The 18895-nt window shown below is 37.8% G+C and overlaps 2 protein-coding genes across 5 annotated transcripts; one reads left to right on the forward strand and one right to left on the reverse strand.

The window, feature by feature from the left end:
* Window positions 1-821: 821 nt before the first annotated feature.
* On the reverse strand, window positions 822-4320 carry LOC106180438 (uncharacterized). 3 transcript variants are annotated; one of them, XM_087016969.1, is made up of 4 exons: window positions 3706-3810; window positions 3351-3474; window positions 2547-2810; window positions 822-1908 (listed from the first exon to the last, which is right to left on the reverse strand). In XM_087016969.1, exons 3-4 carry the CDS (start codon window positions 2698-2700, stop codon window positions 1685-1687), a joined length of 378 nt encoding a protein of 125 aa, XP_086873095.1. In that variant the 5' UTR covers window positions 2701-2810; window positions 3351-3474; window positions 3706-3810; the 3' UTR covers window positions 822-1684. The 3 variants fall into 3 exon arrangements, with proteins under 3 accessions (XP_086873095.1, XP_086873094.1, XP_086873097.1); XM_087016968.1 differs by lacking the exons at window positions 3351-3474; window positions 3706-3810 and adding an exon at window positions 4143-4320; XM_087016971.1 differs by lacking the exons at window positions 3351-3474; window positions 3706-3810 and adding an exon at window positions 3832-4010.
* Window positions 3642-18807, forward strand: LOC106180429 (uncharacterized). Of its 2 annotated transcripts, XM_087016964.1 has the most exons (21): window positions 3642-3813; window positions 4380-4548; window positions 4812-5017; window positions 5529-5696; window positions 6734-6841; window positions 7169-7370; window positions 7748-7851; window positions 8473-8601; window positions 8910-9192; window positions 9480-9506; window positions 11070-11690; window positions 11911-12080; window positions 12800-13006; window positions 13263-13407; window positions 13794-14010; window positions 14260-15502; window positions 15780-15877; window positions 16213-16391; window positions 16754-16978; window positions 17519-17676; window positions 17849-18807. In XM_087016964.1, exons 1-21 carry the CDS (start codon window positions 3739-3741, stop codon window positions 18026-18028), a joined length of 4914 nt encoding a protein of 1637 aa, XP_086873090.1. In that variant the 5' UTR covers window positions 3642-3738; the 3' UTR covers window positions 18029-18807. The 2 variants fall into 2 exon arrangements, with proteins under 2 accessions (XP_086873090.1, XP_086873091.1); XM_087016965.1 differs by lacking the exon at window positions 9480-9506.
* The last annotated feature ends 88 nt before the right edge of the window (window positions 18808-18895 follow it).

An 18895-nucleotide genomic window follows, 5' to 3' on the forward strand; every position in this document is an offset into this window, starting at 1 on the left:
GTTCTCAAATGCAGCTCGAATGTAGTTGGAAAACTAGGAATATCTATAATGCTGTCAGAAGGCAGTCAGAATATTTAGAATATACTTCGAATGGCGTACTAGTGTAGTTCGATTGCTGGCTGAATTAATATTTCAGCTCATTCGAGGCACGTTCGAAACATTCTGGCGGGATTTTATACCCCCGTCACACCAGAGGCGCAATGATGAAGAATGGCGAGCCGGCCACAAGAATGGGTAAAAAAATTTGGAATGCACTCGGAATTTTTAGAATGTTCTTCGAATTTCCAGGAACGCACAAATAATTGTCTTTCCGACGGCGTTCTTGCTCATTTCCCCTCTAGTGTGACGGGGGTATTATCTCCAAATATAATCACAGCCCTAAATTTTTTTGGAATACGGTAGTGCTAGTATTACTCATCAAGCTGTACGCATCAACGGTAACAAAATGTCATAACATTTGGATACTTCGACAACACTAATAATAACAATAATAAATAAATGTTAATAAATCAATGATTTGCAGTATTATAAGAAAGTTTGGAGAGGTTTGGGAAGCAAGACCTTTAATTTATTGCCACTTACTCTAAAATGCCAATAACATTCTTAGCTAACAGCTAGCCGATTCTTTTCTTTTCTGTATGGCAGCATCAAGCTTGACTTCATGGTGGACGGGCACCAATCACGAACGGAGAAAGACCAGCAAAAATGCTTCTAAATTTGGATTTTCGGAAACGTAAAAGTTGACGTTCTTGGGAAAAGACGGTCATGTTATTTTTCTCACGTTATCGCATATCATAGAATGCAAATTTAACAGAACTACATTTAGATTACAAATGTTTTATTTAAAAATCCAGTCCCACCAAATATGCAATTCTTCATAAAAAAATGAATTTCAAGATGCAACACATTCATTATCCTCATTGTTTATAATGGCCGTAAAATAAAATACTGGAACGTTCACTAAATAATAAAATAATAATAATAATTCCTGCATTGGAACAGCATCATTACATTGAAACATTATCATTCCCACTGAAGTCGATTAATTACTGAGCTTACTCTGATCCAGAAATACACAGTTTATAACTTGTTTAATTTTCATCACTGTGAATCAAACATCTTTATTTAAAATTTTAAATTAACAAATTCTGAAGAATTCTAATAAAACTACCCGTTTAATGCACTTTGATTCTATTCTGATCTATCTTTATCTTAAACTTTTCACTGCATCCAAAGTGTTTTTTCCTTAGTACATTTGAGCACATACTACAAATTTTTCTGTACACCATTCTGAGTGTATGTGTTCAGCAAAGTAATGCAAAGTCCATGTGCAGTCTAGTACACTGGATAATTAGCAGCACTATCTTGGCCTAGATTTACCAAGACAAAACCCAAATAAATTTAAGTCTGAACCACATCAACCACATTCAACCATCAGGCAGTTTTTATTAATGAGGACAGGTTCTCCCAAACTCTGACTTATCAAACACTTCATATGGATTCAGAAAACGGGAATATTTACTGATTAAATAACATGGTAGTCAGATTGAGACCTTCAGTAGTCTAGGTCTAACTTTACGTGTGAGCACATCCATGGACATCAGCATCTTTTAATATTTCTTTTCAAATGAACACTTTCAACTTTCATGATACTTTCATCCTTTTAATACTTTCTATTCAAAGATTATTTTGTCCTATTCATCGCTTGTGTTTTTTTCATCTCTTCTCTATCTTTCTCTACCTTCTCCTTCACATCTCTGTACATACCACATGCAAAATGGAAAAATAAACCACCGAAGACAAGCAGAGTTTGTGTCTTTACCCTGACGTCCAACCAGTACCCAGAGTAAGCATTGAATGGCCTGGTTTTCACTTTATACAGGAAATACCCAATTGTTGTGGCAATTGCTGAGAATAAAAATAAAGCAAGGTTTAAACATTAAAAAAAACCCACAAATTATCCATAAAATAAAAATTATAACCATTACAATACCAGTGTTGATGAGGGGAGATCCAATTAAAATTAAATATTTATATAAGTGGAGCTTGACGGCCCTATGGCCTTGATCACCCTAAAGACACCATATAACTGAATTTAGAAAAACAATCATAATCAAATATTACTTCTAATCCTGGGGTATAAATGCACATTTAAAATTATCTGTTAAAGTAAATAGTAGTAAATGGGTATTTATATATATATATATATATATATATATATATATATATATATATATATATATATATATGTGTGTGTGTGTACTAACAGCATTAGGCCAGATCCCAATTGGGTCTTTGCACTGTTGACACCCCAATGGGCCTGTGCCTTATTGACCAAGTAATTTGCAGGTGAGCTGCCATTTTGTTTGTATGTCATGTGTTATTGAATTGAGGACATTCCAGCTCAAGGTATACCATATTAAACCTAAGGCCTGGCAAATGAAATTTAGTTGTATTCAGTTTAGTATCTATTTAGACTAGATTGGGACCTGGCCTGTGACTCCCACACACACACACATCTGCACATAAAAACCTGACAAACTTACTGAGAGGAATTTCTGGTATTGTTTCAAAAACTGACCCACTTTTCTTTACATTAAAACTGTTCTTTTCTCCAGATCTGGCATTTCTCTCATCTTCACGGATTTCTCTAATAAGTTGTCTGATTTCTTCATTTGAAGGATTTGAACTACCGGGCATTGTGTAGGATGACTGTATATGATGTTGGTATGCAGACTTTTTCAAAGAAATTAACTATTCTATAGAAATATCTTGAAAATAATGGTGGCAATGGGTCCTTCAATCTGTTGCTGAAAAAAAAAAAAAAGAAAATAAAGTGCCAGAATAGCATGAAGCTATAGCAACTGCATGTGCCTACAGGTAGGATTAGTTGTACATTTTCAAAAAATACAAGGAAAAGTGTCTAACTAGTATTATGTTTGTACCAGCTTAGATATCTATCTGTCACATGCATATTAAGTGCTTATAAAATCCTGGAACCACACAAGCACATGTTCTTTGCAACATTTAGGTAATGAAAACCAAGTTGGTAAGCTTTTGTCTCCATTTTGGACATGGCATCTTAAAAATGGCAAACATGGTGTCAATAAAACATGATTTTTTTTAGCTTCATAAAATAGTTTAAAAAACTCAACCAAAGGTTACAAGGGGTTAAACTCCCAAACCAACACTATGTTGATTAAGGCATTTTATCCTTTTTACACACATAAAAAACATGTGCACAGAGTAACTACATATCTTGTCCTTCTTGGTCTCAAATATGCCCATAAAATATACTAAGGGTACTGAGCTTACTTATGCTCAATTTTATTGTGCATTGAAAGCCTCACCAAGTTCCCTGCCAAAATTGTCCATCTACTACAAGTTCCTTAATTCTGGCTTAAGTTTGACCCTTTTTGGTAAGGCTTCATTCCATCCTGTATTTCAAACTCTCTAGGCTTTATGTGGCATCACCTAAAAATAGCCTTCGTAAACAGTAACACTGGCATGAGTAAGAGGTGGGATGTTTTGTAATAAATATTCATCCAAGAAAGATGAAATGCAAAGATTAAAACCTTATCAAACTGGCGTCAGAACCGCAATACAAAAGTATTTTAATAGTTCATTATATACAACATGGTGGGGAGGACAATAGAAATAACATAGCTTTGAGAATTTGTAACTCAGTATGTAATAAGACCTTACCAGCGATATAGTGCACCAAGTTAGTAGTCATTAATGCTTATGGCCTGTATACAAGGCAAACATGGAGGCAAATCAACTTCCAAGGATACCAACGATACTAAGCTCCAAGTAAGTCTGAAATACAACCTGTATGGACGTTCTTAGAAGGCTGAAATTAAGTCCACCTTTGTCTTGTTGAAGTTAGTAACGTAAGTTCTGTTCCTCTGTTGAACAGGATGCTAGTACTTATGGGGCAGGATGTGTGCATTTTAAAAAGTATCATCATGACGCAAGTTGGAAAATGGCTGGCAGTGACCTTTCGTAAGTCACGTTTGCCACATAAAATATCTATCTTGGGTACACATTCAAAACAATGTAACTAAGAACTACACGTAAATTTCAACTTTAATTTACCTGCCCATTTTCTACTAGTTTGCACTTTAATTTAAGATACCTACCGTTAAATTATGGGTTCGTGTTGCACTGTACTGCGCCCCGTCCGTTTCAAACGGCCTTGACCTATTTGTGCTCCCTAATTGCATAATGTTGTCTTGGACTACGAAGGGCCATTTGCAATAGTAATTTATGTCACTGATTGCGCAAATCAACCGTGTTATGTGTCATGATAGATATTATTAAATATTTGGTAAACGTTACCTAGTTTACAAAATCGAAAATAAATTTCAACTTAACAGCTGACTCTACTTGTTATGACTTCCGGTGAAAGGGGAGTGAAGGAAGATGCTATTTACAAAGTTAAAAATAAATATTCCTGCATGGCCGCTGCCTCAGTAAATACCACATCCGTTAACCCAAGAGAAAGGCATACCCTCGAGAATCTTGCTAAACTGTTACGAGACAATGGTACGTATTCTTGCCCCAAAAATATCGATACTGGCCTAGTGAAAGTCAGTCCTAAACTGTTTAAACAAATATCCCACTATTTTCTGTCTGGTAGTAACTCATACATTTTTATTTCTTCTCAAATTTCTCCGATCTGTCACTTTCACACACAAACAGGCGCGCACGCACGCACACACAAACACACACACACACACACACACACACACACACACCTGTAGATCTACTATTCATTGATACATATATGTGCATTAATTACTACACAGGTGATAAGATCCTTGATGGCAGCTCTTGTCTTAGCCTCACCACGGCCTCACTGGCTGCCTTGAACAGAGACTTCAGGACAGTATGTGATATAGACCCGCACCAGAGGACATTTGAGGTCCTGCCACAAAGAAGGTCCAGTCAGTATGATTTTTATGACAATGTCCAGTTTCTACATGATATTGTGCAGAAGACAAGGAGACTGAAGGTAGGAAGCAAGGGGTTTTATTAATTTCAAAATGTACAGAATATTTAATGTTATTTTTTTTTTCATTTCGTTATTTTATTTCATTTATTTCATTGTTGAATTGTAGAGGTCTTATTGTCTTTAAGATTGTAAGTAGATCTTAAGCTTCGCTCTTGTTACAAAAACCAAAATGCTAACAAAAGTTTTATTCACTTTTGCCATGTTATTTAAAAATGAATATAAAATCATAAAAATAAACATAATGATAATAATAATAATAAATTATTTATGGGATCTGCTGGAAAAAAATGTAATCAATGCTAATTGATTTATTGTATCTTAAATGTGCACTGTACTTAGTTTTTTCATTGTATTGTATGTAAATCAGTATAAAATTTCACATCATTTGTATTACGCAGTAAGCATTCACTTGTTATGTTTCTTCACTACTGGAAGTAAACAGCATTGAAGTATTAGTCAGTGATTGAAAAAATACTTTTTGATATTTTTTAGTTTACTTTTACTTTTATAGCTTCTGCACAGTCACAGCACGTTGCAGGGAAGCATCAATATTGGGGACTTCAGAGAGTTAAGGTGGCTGGAGATTAAGAAGGTCCCTGTTCACTTATTGTCCGGGATCCAGAAATTGAGGTCCAAGCTGGAAACACTGGTGTGCGCAAGAAGTGTCAACAAACTACAGGTAAATATGAACATAATGACCAAAGGAAAGCATCCAATTTGAGATGAGGGTGGAAAAGTTCGCCAACAACACTTGGGAATTTCATTAGGATGGATTTACATTTTCAACGTAAATTTTGCATATAACTGAGTGTGGTGGTCCTTGTTTCAGCCAAATATCTGAAGTTTCATCACAAGTCATACACTGCCCTTTTTTCAGAGGTATTGTATCTTATTTTTTTGCATAGTCTAATTTTCCACAAGAAAAAAATACCTTTTTTCCTTCTCATGAATCATTGCTCAACCTGTCCCTACCCTAAAATTTAATGTTGTATACGATTTTCTTAATAAATAAATAATTGTCTAGCCAGATGTTTTAGACTACGTCTTCCTGTACATTTCAGTAGGAAATCTTGACATCAGGTTCTTACTTTGAATGGTACTAAATTTCAAGAGGCCTTCGCAATGGGGAAAGATCAGTCGCTTTGCAGGATATGTTGATAGAAAAATTAATGTGCCTTCCAGGGATGTTTTCCGATACCAATGCATGCATGAGCTTGAGTTGGAAACATTATTCTTGGTTTTAACACAGTGCCTGCTCAGATGTTGCTCTTTAGGTGAAACCTGAAAGTGTGTACAATCAAATGGGAATGGCTGAAGTGTTATTTGATGAATAAAGACTAAATATTGAACCTGACCTTCAACTCGGATAAGAATCAACACACATTTCTTACTGATCCTAGTCAAAGCATAGTTACATAACATTTATTTAAAAAGTCATTTTGATATTGTTAAGTTTACCATTCAAGTGTAAGGTTATATTTTTCAACTTTGGAGGGAGGTTGTATGTACAAGTGTATGATAGTTAATCTTCCACTAATTAGAACAAAAAAGTACTAACTATATGTTTTGTTGAATACCAACAATCTTAACTTCAGATTCTGTTTAATTCCCAAAGATCAATTCGTATGTCAATCTTCAAATATACTTTTAAGACATTAAAATGTCTTCAAGCACTCACTTATAATGTACTTGTAAATTCTGACTGTGTCACTCCAGGATCTGTTTGAGACATGTGGAGGAGACAAGAGTGAAGCCTGGTCTTGGAGTGAACTCAGAGTGGCTGTGCTCAGTTTTAATGACATTCAAGTTCTTGATGAATCTCTGGTAAGTACCCAGTATCTTTTTCCAGATATATGACTTAGAGGAATGATTAGGCAGATTTGATGTGAACTTCTGAAAAGTATTTTATTTAGTTGTAGTAGTCTTAAGAAAAATAATAATTTCTGCTCTATTTTTATTTTAATCTCATGTTTGATTGCATCTCAAATTTCCAAAACAGCTATGCCAAAAATTGCCTTTTCTGTTGTTACCATAGCTGCCTATCTAATCCTAAATGACCTTTGATGTCTTTGAATTGTTGAAAGATTTACTTCTGAATCATTAATTTTACATTTATCTCCTAATCTTAATGTGTCACTGTGATATATTTAGCGCCTGCTGCCCCATGTCCAGCTCCTTGACCTGTCCCACAACAAGATAGTGACCACTGAGGGCTATCTGCACTACCTTCATGATCTGGCCCATGTCAATTTTGGCTTCAACTGTTTGACACAAGTGCCATCTTTCACCATCACAGGCAGACAGAGAGTAGTCACACTCATCCTGAAGAGTAACAACCTTGATAACATTCAAGGTAGGGGTTCTTAAATGTTCATTTTGATATTTTGATCAGAGGCAGCATTTAACATTAAGACTGGGTTCCCATACTTAGATTGATCCATCTGGATCGACCTAACTCCCTGGGGGTTCACGCTAAATTGCTATCAACTCAAGAGGCTTAAATGTCTGTCACGCCTACCGAATCAGCTAGGGGGTAAAGATAATTTCCCTAAGATGAAGTTCTTCTGAAGTGATTTTGTCATATTTTTATTGAAGCCAAATATCTGAAGTTTGTCTTACACAGTGATGAATATCAGATTTTTTTGTAAGAATGTATTTCTCCTGCTAAAATTAATTATTGCAATGCAAGGGGGTCTTCATAAGTTTTTCAAATTATGTTTTTTTGTCCAGGAATTGAAGATTTGGTAAATCTGAAACATCTGGATGTAGCTGACAATTGTCTTTCTGACCATTCTGAACTTGGGCCTCTCATCCATCTGACACAACTCCACATGGTAAGTAGACCATGACAGGTAGTACATGACATGTGGAATAAAGATAAACCAGCTAGTCCATGGCAGGTAGAATGGGATAGGTAAACCATTTAGACCATGAAAGGTAGAAAAGAATAGATAAACCAGCTAGACCATGGCAGGTAGAATGGGATAGGTAAACCATTTAGACCATGAAAGGTAGAAAAGGATAGGTAAGCCAGCTAGACCATGGCAGGTGGAATGAGATAGGTAAACCATCTAGACCATGGCAGGTAGAATAGGATAGGTAAACAATTTAGACTATGACAGGTAGAATAGGATAGGTAAACCAGTTAGACCATGGCAGGTGGAAAAGAGAACAATACGGGGAAAAATGTGGTATGCAGAAGAGAAGTAAACCTTGGCCTTTTATAACAACAGCTACTGTAGGTTGCTCATCTCTTGAAGTGTGTGTGTGTGTGTGTGTGTGTGTGTGTGTGTTGGCATGTGTGTGTGCTCGAAGTGAAACCTCCATTGTATTTATATAAATGTGGTAACTACATGTACATATACTGTATTTTGAGGTTTTGAACAGAAGCCAAACTGTTTGACTTAAGTAAGAAATAAACACAAGAATGACCAGATTAACATTGTCTGTTTCAGCTCTGTTTAGAAGGCAACCCTCTGTCGTACCACCCCCAGTATCGCCTCCTCACCACCAGATACATCCCCTATGCTGTGCAGGCTCACATACTCCTGGATGAGAAGAAGCTGAGTAAAGCTGAACTAGCTGTGGGTTTCCTTTACATCTTGAGTCTTTCTGCTGTATATTCTCTCATCACACAGGCCTTTGTCTAGGGGCTTTTGATCTTAGATATTAAGCAATACATTAATTAAAAGATATGTTAACATGTTTTGCATTTCCCTTTGAGTAGTAGCTCAATAAAATTATTTTTGGTCAGTTTTTAAAACAAGTAGTTTGCCTTCAGAAAATGCAAAACTATTTGCAGCTATTGAACTCACCAGCATTTTGCTGGATTAGTGGCCAACAGATACCAAAAGAAATTTTATGCTAACGCCCTACTGTCCACTCATTCCAGTACACACGAAAACATGGTCAGGTCTTCTCCTCTTCACCCCGTGGCAGCCATGATGTAGTCTATCATAATGACCGTTTCACAGATAGCCGGACGTCTACCCCCACTGTGGCCGACACCTACAGGTTTGAGCAGTCAGGGGAGATTGCCAGGACTCTGACCCCCAAAGGAAAACAGAAGCTGGCCAGGAAAAGGTCAAAGGGCTCTCTCAGGCAGACTATCTTCAGCAGCAGTGATGGGGTTGACTTTACAGACACTGGGGGCTCCTCGAAGGAAAGTTCTAGAGGTACTGGTTCTGTGTAAAAAACTATTCTTTAATATCATTTGAAAGCTGAGCTATAGCAATAAGTGACTAGTAGATAGTTTGGAGATGGTGGAGTGCATGGGTTTCCTAAAAGTTCCCCTCTGGATCAAAATTTGATCTACAGTATGTGCAATAATGGTAAAAAAGTCAGTTTTTCAGTTAAAGCCCCCTACCTTCCCCCCCCTTGATATTGCTGGTTACAGGTTTGTACACATAGTTCATTCATTCAAAAGTACTTAAAAGTTTATCATGTTTATCTTCTCTTTAAGTTCCAGATGTAGTGACAGCTTCTACAGGTATCTCAGAACATTTTCAGTTTTAATTAGCTTTTATATACAGACATTGCAGCTATTATGTGAGCCCTGCAGTATCCCAGGTGCTTCTAACATGTTTCTGTAGCAATGTGAATGTGATGTACTGTCAGTGCTGGCTTGTTTACCAGGTTTGTCCTATGCCCAGTTAGTGCTTTAGTTAGCTGTGTGCACTGTTATGCCCCGTGTTACTGCTTAGGAAGGACCCTGACATGTAGAAAGCTTAATGTAAGGGACCATTCCCACAGATATTTGGATCGATCTATCTCCCTAGGGAGTCTCACTAAATTGCTGTTAAACTAACTGGCTTAAGTGTCTGTCACGCCTAGTAAAACTGTTAGGGGGTGATTATCTTTACCCCTAGCTGATTCGGTAGGTGTGACAGACATTAAAGCCTCTTGAGCTGTAAGCAATTTAGCGTGAACCCCCAGGGAGTTAGGTTGATCCAGATGGATCGATCTAAGTATGGGAACCCAGTCTAAGTTGAATGGGGGAGGGTGGAGAGAGCTGGTAACCATGGAGGAAAAAAATAAATGCAATGTTGGGGCTTCATTTGAACTTTTCCAGATTCCTGTGGTTTTGAATGACCCAGTTGAAACCCCCATTGCAGTTTTTAGGCCCATGACATGTATGGTACTTTTAACTAATTGGTGATTTTTTCTCCCTAAGTGTTATTAAATAAGGACTTTGGAATATCTCAAAAATTAAAAAGATGTTGTGATTAACTAGTCCACTAAGTGAAGATTAGTAAAGATTTGAAATTGTTTCAGTATAGAAGTTTTTGCTCATGCTTTTTTAAAAGTGTTGCCTTTATTCTTTTACATGATCTAAGAGCTTGCATCGCCCAGCTAGCATTATATATAAATCCTTTTGTTTTTTAAAAAGTAAACACATCTCATGTCATTTTGCACTTTTGTGTACACAGCACTAAGTGCATTTTCTCAGCAGTTTCAGATACATGTACTAGTAAGTGGTTCCTGGTGTTTAGGTAGACTTGTATATTTTGCTGAAATTTTAAAGAAAACTTTGTCCTTGTACATATTAATGTCTAGTTGAAATGTTTATCTCAAGCCCGCCTTTTGTTATTTCATAACAGTTGTGGACTTCCAGACTGTTGGCATCTGTTTTTTTTTCTCTAACATTTGATTTTTCTGCTGATCGGCAATAGTTTAATAGTTACTAACAGCAAATTACATGTGGCTTTGCATGGCCTTTTCATTTTTTATTTTAAAAAAAAATTAAGGTAGAGAGCATGACAAAAAGGGGTTCTGAATGGCAAAGCTTTGACCAGCAATGGTTTTGTCTTTGAGGATGCATTATAATTTACTTGTAACAAGTTCATGTTATGTCCTGACCTGCGATTGGATGTATATTGCGGAATTGCTTCCATTTTGTGTCCTGTACCATGATGGATGTATTAGAAATTTTTTATCAGCATTACCTGAATTTTGTTTAAGATCTGTGTACAAATATGATAAACTTAGCAGTAATAGCTGGACATATGAGCTCAAAGACAAAGTTAAGCACCATAAACTGTTGTCTTTGCAGCGTCTACACCAAAACAAGAGAACTCCTTTCCAAAGTTCTTTGAGAAGCAGCACATTGAGACAATTCGCAGCCAGTTGGGACCAAAATGGCTGCAATCATTACCCACTCCAGATCCGGACCAACAAAACACAGAGCAACAGCAGCACCCTATGGCAACAGATGATGATTTGTATTTAACAGATGAGCAGGGAATTGAGCCGAAGAGAAGTGGAGTTAAACAGGTTGATAATGTAGAATCTATACAGTCCTCTGTTAATACAATAAAACCTGAAAATAAAACTGTGGTGGACATTCATGCAGATAATCATGGCAGTTCACAAACAGAAAGTCCTGTGCTTGGTAAGCAGGATACTGTTGCTATGGCAACTGGTGATGGCAGCAGTAGTCATGGCAACGTGATGGCTGGTGAAGCTGAGGATCTGAGACAAATGGTTGCTATGTGCCTGGAAGGGGAGGCCAGTCAGGGGGGTACTTCATCAGGAGATAAGAATGGCACAAAGTCGAGGAATGCAAGTGGGCAGATTTATGAAAGTGAAAAAAATAATCATCACCAGATCAATGATTTGGAAAGTGTGTTCCCAGCCTATAGAAGAACAAGTAGTGAATATTTTGAGCCATGTGGTAAGTTTTGATTTAGTTGACAGTTTGATAAATTTGTAGCTGCTCAGATTTACTGTAATGCAGGATTGAAATATTTTCATCAGATTGATTACAATTTTTCTGTTACTATGGATTGTGGATATATTATTGGAAATTGTCTCATTCTTTACTTACCTTTGGGTTTTAAATGAATAAGAGCAGATTCTTTATTTATAGCTTGTGCTTTCACAAATTCTTCTAGAAAACGAGAGTGACCCCTTCATTGTATCCTTGGAGGATGGTCATCAACTGTTGGTCACTTTAAGTGACCGCTATATGAATGAGAAGGACCTTGATGGTGCCATGGTGGAACAACTGGACCTTAACCTACTGCTGTCTGCAGGGGTTGTGGAGTCTGGAGTGGAGGGCATGGTAGGTGGTCAACTAGGTGGTCAACTAGGTGGTCAACTAGGTGGTGAGCTAGGTGGACTGCTAGGTGGACAACTAGGTGGTCAGCTAGATGGACAACTAGGTGGTCAACTTGTGGTCAGCTAGGCAATCAACTAGGTGGTCAGCTAGTTGGACTGCTAAGAAATCAGTTAGGTGGTCAGCTAGGCAATCAACTAAGTCAACAGCTTGTCGGTCATCTAGGTGGTCATCTAGGTGGTCAACTAGGTGGTGAGCTAGGTGGTCAACTTGGTGGTCAGCTAGGCAATCAACTAGGGACTCAACTAGGTGGTCAGCTAGGTGGTCAACTAAGTTGTCATTAAGCTTTGTGTGATAAAAGATTTGGTAGAGATGCTGATGATTTATTGGTGGCTTGATGTTAATTCTCACATCGCACAATTATAATGGGAAAGCTGTTTTGTGTTAATTTTTCTTCTGTTATTTTGTTGTCTTTTCATAATATACTTGTTTATTGAAAGAAAGTTATGAAGGCTGGTGGCAATGGCTACGGCACCCATACTGGTACATTTGTTAAAGAGGACCTAGATTTGAGGCCTTTCTTCATAAAAGGGTCAGACAGGTAGTAGGTGGAAACTTTCTGAGAACTGGACCATACCCTACACACATTGAAAGAAAAAAACTCTCTCAGTTATGCTTTTGTTCTATTTGAATAGCCAGTCAGTGCCTAGGTAATATATTTCTAGGGCACTTCATTGGTTAGTGACCATGACACCTCAAGACAAGCTGACAGCTTAGAGCTTGGGGCAGAACCTGGAGAAGACGAGACACAACTGGAACAAACATCTCACCTAGCACAATCGGAGGAATGCTCTCTGCTGCTGGTTTTTGATTACTGGAAGAAGGACAGGCGTCAGAGAAGATATCTGATGGAGGATCAGGAAAATGCTCAGGTCAGCATACCAATTTAGAGCCAAATGTGAAGCTACCACATATTATCAAACACTTATTGTAACTTATTTGATCTCAGAAGAAAATGAGAAATGTCTGAAGTTATTCCAGCAAGTTTTCATCGATTTGATAAAAAATTTGAATACAAAGAGATATATAGTAATTGCATTATCCTGGGACGTAAGACTGCCTCAACTTTTAAGTGTTTGATGTATGCCAAAGATTAAATCTCAAAATTACAATGAATGGTCATTCCAGCTTTTTCTGGACCACCTACAGCCTTGGCTTGATGCCAGAAATAGACGAGCAAGTCTGAAGGAGATGTTTCAGTGCCTTAAGTGCGGCAAAGAGTTTGCAAAAATAGAGGCTAAGGTGAAGGTTAGGAGAGAAAAGACCAAGGGAGGTATGTGCACTTCAAAACTTGTGAAATAATTATACTAGAATCTTTGGAGTTTGAGCGTGTCAAAAATGCATATAACATAAAAATCTGTGTAAATTAAGTTGCTCGTTATTGAAATGCAGTAGATAAACTAAAAGGTAAATGTTAAGTTTTTGTTTTTATGTTCAAATAAGTATTCGTATTTAATTGAACTTGGTATTTTAACTCATGTTTTGAATGTTGTTGAATAGAATATAATGTTCATTAAGATTTTCATCTAATGCATAAGAGTCACCTAGTTCAAACCTAAAACAATAAGATATAAACAATATTTTTTAGTATTGCAGAAAAAGGTGAATACATGTGGCATCATTTGAGGTACTAATTATTGTTAAAATTCATATCTTAAGGGAGTGTCAAAGAAATCTTAAGCTGCCCATCATGTGATAGTGAGCATGTGGTGGAAATGGAGGTCAGTTTCTTAGCAACAGCAGTGAAAGAAGAGGTTAGGGTTGGCTCTTTCTCTTCCACGGGGTCTGCTCCAGGGCCCCTTGCCACATCCACTGCCCCTAATACCCCACAGAGACCTACAGGAAGAGGACAGGCTGGGACAGGGACAGCAGTAAGGTCAGGACATGAGATTGAAACTAGGTCACATTTATACCTTGTTGATTTTATACTGGATTAAATATGAAAATATATGCAATTGCAATTAGAGATTACTAAGATATTCTGAAGCAGCAGAAGTCACTTACCAGGAATGTAACACTTGTAATTATATTTGATGAAGGAATTTCCAGAACTTGATATTGAGTGAAGATTCCAAAAGAGGTACATGTAGTTGTCAGTGTTTAAAATGTTTTGATTTGGTTCTAGTCTCACCCAGGCAACCACTTCCAGCCCCAACACCTCCTTCGTGAGTGCTGTCGAGACAACCCCTGGCTCAGTACTCCCAGCTACAGCAGCTACTCAGTCAAGGTCAGAGGAGAATCATTCCCCAAATACTTCATTAACAGATTATTCCACAGCAACCGAAGGATCTGGGTCAAGGTCGTTTGGGTCAAAGTCATATGAAAGGGAATTGAGGGTGGAAGACTTAAGGGTAAAATTGTTTGAGACTCAGGAGGTTGAAAAACCCAGTGACAGTTCTAAAACAAGTGATATTTCCAGTGTTACTTTGACAACAGGTAGTCATAGCAACATGTCAACACCAAAAGGAGCCACATCATTAGCTGCTGACAGTACATTTTGTGATTCTGCTGGGAGAGAGACAGATCAGTCATTACAGCGCAGAGGGATGGATGACTCTAGAACAATGGCAGAATCATCTCAGACAAATTTTCCTCCCTCAGAGGCATCTCAGTATTCAGGGAGACAACATTCTTATCGAAGACTTGAATCGGGTGACAGTGACATCAGTATTTTAAGCAACCCCAGTCAGAGTAGCATAGCTGTCCTGGACTCCTCGGGAGCTGCCAGCTTGGCCAGTAGCACAACAGACTCAGACTTCCAAGGTCTGCGCAGAACTTCACTTCCTATAAGGACTCCAGCCATGGACCTCCAAGATGGAGGTGTGACGACCATGTCCACTGTAGCCGAGGCCAGTCCATCTGGCTCCCTGCTGACCAGCACCTGTTCCAGCATGGTGGACAGTGTGTATGAAAGGGCTCTGCAAGAATCACCTAAGAAATCTGGACTGGCAGAAGAACACCAAATATTTGTGAAGGGGAATATTCCCCATGATTTGAACTCGAGAGAGGAAGGTATGGATGTGGAAATTGTGAGAAAAGAGGGAGATTATGGTGATTTGAAAGAGGTGTTACCGGATGCATGTGGTAGTGGAGACCAGGAGGACCAAAGGGTTCAGAGTGACCAGGGGGTCTGGCATGACGAGGGTGACAAGGATGAAAGGGACATTTTTCACCCTGACGAATCTGACCAGTCCAATACTACTAGTCAGGACTCCTTCAGAGTGGACAGCAGTAGAGACTCTGTTGAAGTGACCAGTCTTGGAGTGAGATATAACTATGAGGACTTCACTCAGGTGGACCACAGGCTGAAGCTTTACCTGACCATGTCAGTTCTGCAGGGGGAGGAGGAGGTACAGTGTGTTCTGAAGGTGAGTTGTCACACCTAGCACAATTATTACCAGTAGTCACCCGTAATACAATTATTATCAGTAGGCACAACTCAAATAATTGTTTTAAGTTGTCACACCTAACGCAATAATTATAAGTCTTCACTGCACACTTAACACACTTTTTATCAGTTGTTACACCTAGTGCAATAGTTATCCAGTGCCACATTTTTGTTTAATAAGGTGGTGTTTTCGATTCCCCCAAACCCTCTTTGCTATTTGCCTTAAATGTTAATATACCTGAATCTTTATGTTACAGACAAGCATTGTTCAGTTTCCTAAGCCAGAAGAGTTCCCAGGAATGCTACTGGTCACCTCAGAGAGAATCTACATCATCAAGATAATCAAAGAACAAAGGTAATGACACTTGCATGGGGATCATTAAATTTTACTCGAAAGCTTGAGTCACTGGCAAAAGGTGACAAAAACTGGAATTTTATCATATATTTTATAAAGCATCTTAGATGGACTGCAGGTTGAAGCAACTTTCAAAAAAAAAAAAAAAAAAAAGAAAATTCATGGTATTGCTGATTGATTAGAAAAAATTATATTTTTCTTTTTGGTTTAACTACATACATTGTAAGAAAAAATTAATATACACTCATCCATACACACACAGACACACACACACACACACACTTTTGAGCTCTGTCCTGTACCCTGCCTTCCTGAATATAATGTTCCCTTTACAGTGAGAAACTTGAGGATGCACTGAAGGTGCTGGACCAACAGCCCGTGACAGAGGTACAGTTTGTTGACATTGGACTGGGACATCAGTCTTTTAGACTGGAGTTTGGAACTGATGGATCCTGCTACACTTTTTTACTCAAAGACGAGGACAGATGCAAGCGGTTTCTTGCCTTGTTCATAGGTGAATTAAACTGTGGGGCTCAGTTTTCAGTGGTAGTTAAATTGTATAATTTTATGTTATTTTTATAATGCTGCTGCTGCTGACATTTTAGAAGACAGAAATATTTGCTATTACATTAATCATGGACATTGAGAATTGCTGTGCTGCTTTTATTACTATGTAGTTTTACCTTGTCAAGTGTTTGTTTGTGCAGATAACAGGTAAAAGATTAGATTGTCAGTATAAATATTAAAGATGGAGTATGATTAGTAATTTATAGGATGTATATATTAGATTATAAATAGAAAAAGTATAGTGCTGTATGTAAGACCTTAACAGTACAGTGTATATTTCAAAGAATGGACCCTTGTTCATTTTTACAGGCATGGTACAAGCCACTGCATTCTACAAGAGCAGCAAATTGCAGGGTATCAGCAAAAATAACATTGATGCCATAGACAATATCAAAAACATGGTGCTGGCTCCTCATGCAGATGGTGCTGCCCCCTATGTACAAGTTGGAGATGGGGAAGGAGGAGGTGGAGAAGAAGATGACCAGTCCAATGTGAAGTTCTTCATGGGGTACTTAAGGAGCAGTGGAGGAGAAGGTACAGAACTCAACTTTGGGGGTCAATCTAAGGCCAACTTTAGGGTCAACAATACGATGAACTCTGGGGTGATTATGGGGTCAATTTTGGGGTCAGACATAGGTCAGGTCTCCAGTCAATATATTCTAGTCAACTTTGGGGAATACTTTTGGGATAACTCTTGTGTAAGCCAAAAGTGAACCCTTGTGCCAAATTGGGGATCACCTGAGAGGTCACAGATGGGGCTAGCAAAGGGTCATTGCAGGGGTCAACTCTTAAGCCAAACCTGGTACTGGCAGGCCTGTCAAGTAGCATCAGCAAGTCATAAATGCACAGTAATTATAGATTGTTATGTCACACTTTGTACTTTTTCTTCTAAATAAGCCAGTGCTTCATGTTTTTCTACATTATGGTTTTTGCTTTCAGTCCTAGTAGGGTTTTGTTTTTCTGTTTTTTACAATTTTGCCTCCTTGGCTTGGGAAGGCTTAGTTACTTACGTACATTTATTTGCCAATAACTATTACCCAACCATTAATGTTAAACACTTTGTTGTATTTGTAGAGCCTGTAAGCCTGATTATATTTGGCAAGGAGATCTGTGTGTGCCACCAGGCCCTGGAACTGCCTCTCCCCAGGCTACAGGTGGCACCAGGGGAACTGTCCAAGAAAAGCCAGTTTGAAGTCAAGGATAAGCAGGTCATCACCGACCTACTGGAGGTGGTAAGTAAATTTTATATGATTTCTATTATGTTATTTTAAACTGCAATTGAATAGGAAAATAAAAATGGATGAAAAAAATTATATGTTGTGATATATTTATGTAGATAGTACTGAAATATCCAGTGTGATGTAACTCTATCTTACAAGGATGCATTTTACTTTCTTCTTTTAGACGCTAGACACAGAAACAGGAAACAAGGTAACACTGCACTTCCTGAATGAGGAGACCAATGAGGAGACAGATTGGCACATTGCCATGGAAACCACCACAGCTGTCCAGTCATTGATCAGGGCCATTAAGTTGCCATGGGAACATCAGATGTGTGTGGAACTTGAAGTTAATTATGTCTGACCTAGATATAATATGTGACAAATTTGCAAGATAACATCATGGCTATTGGCATTGATACATTAAACAAGTGGAGTAAACTATGCAGTGGCTTTTAAAATTAAGTTAAATATTTTTGGACATTTTACTGATAATGATCTGTGTTTAATGTCAAAGTACTCAGATATTGGTGGCATGGTGTTAAAAGGGAAAAAATGGTTAGTTGTTTCTAAACATGGTCAGTAATATAGACTTGTTGCAATGGCTTGAAAATATGAGGATGTCTTATTAACACTACCTAAATATAATGTTCTTGAATGTCTAGTAGTCTTAGCCATGGACTGCCTGGTGAGGCATTGATTCACAAGAAGAAAACGGGCCTAGGCAGATTCCACTTTTTATGCAGAGGTGGCTCTGTTTCATGATGATGCAAGGGGTGGGGGTGGGGGTGGGGGGAAGGGGAGGCGGAGGAAGAAGGGCTCTTTGTGGGCTTTCCCTGTTTGCTTTTAACACAGATTTCTGATAAAAATGAGAAATCTGTTTCAGAAATGTGTAAGGATATGTGTTCAGATTAGAGCAGCTCTGTTACTGTTATTGCAAAATTTATAGGTGCCTGGACATTTTAATAATTATTCTTTACTAGTGCCATATTTGAATAACTTCTTGTCTTACAGAATGAATTCTAAAACATTAATCTGTATATTATTAATATGTAATTATGTAAACTGTAAAGTTGTCAGTTAGTTGACCACTGGCAGCTAAATTGGCAAATAAAGTATTTTATTCAAAAATGGAATAATTTTATATTTATTAATTTGAATATTGTTTAAAAATGTGATATAAATAAGGTAATAATAACACGTGGTTTTGCACCCAATTTATATAAATGAA

Source organism: Lingula anatina, chromosome 7 (assembly GCF_051362555.1).
Source record: "Lingula anatina isolate TDL-2025a chromosome 7, LinAna3.0, whole genome shotgun sequence".
Lineage (NCBI taxonomy): Eukaryota > Metazoa > Brachiopoda > Lingulata > Lingulida > Lingulidae > Lingula > Lingula anatina.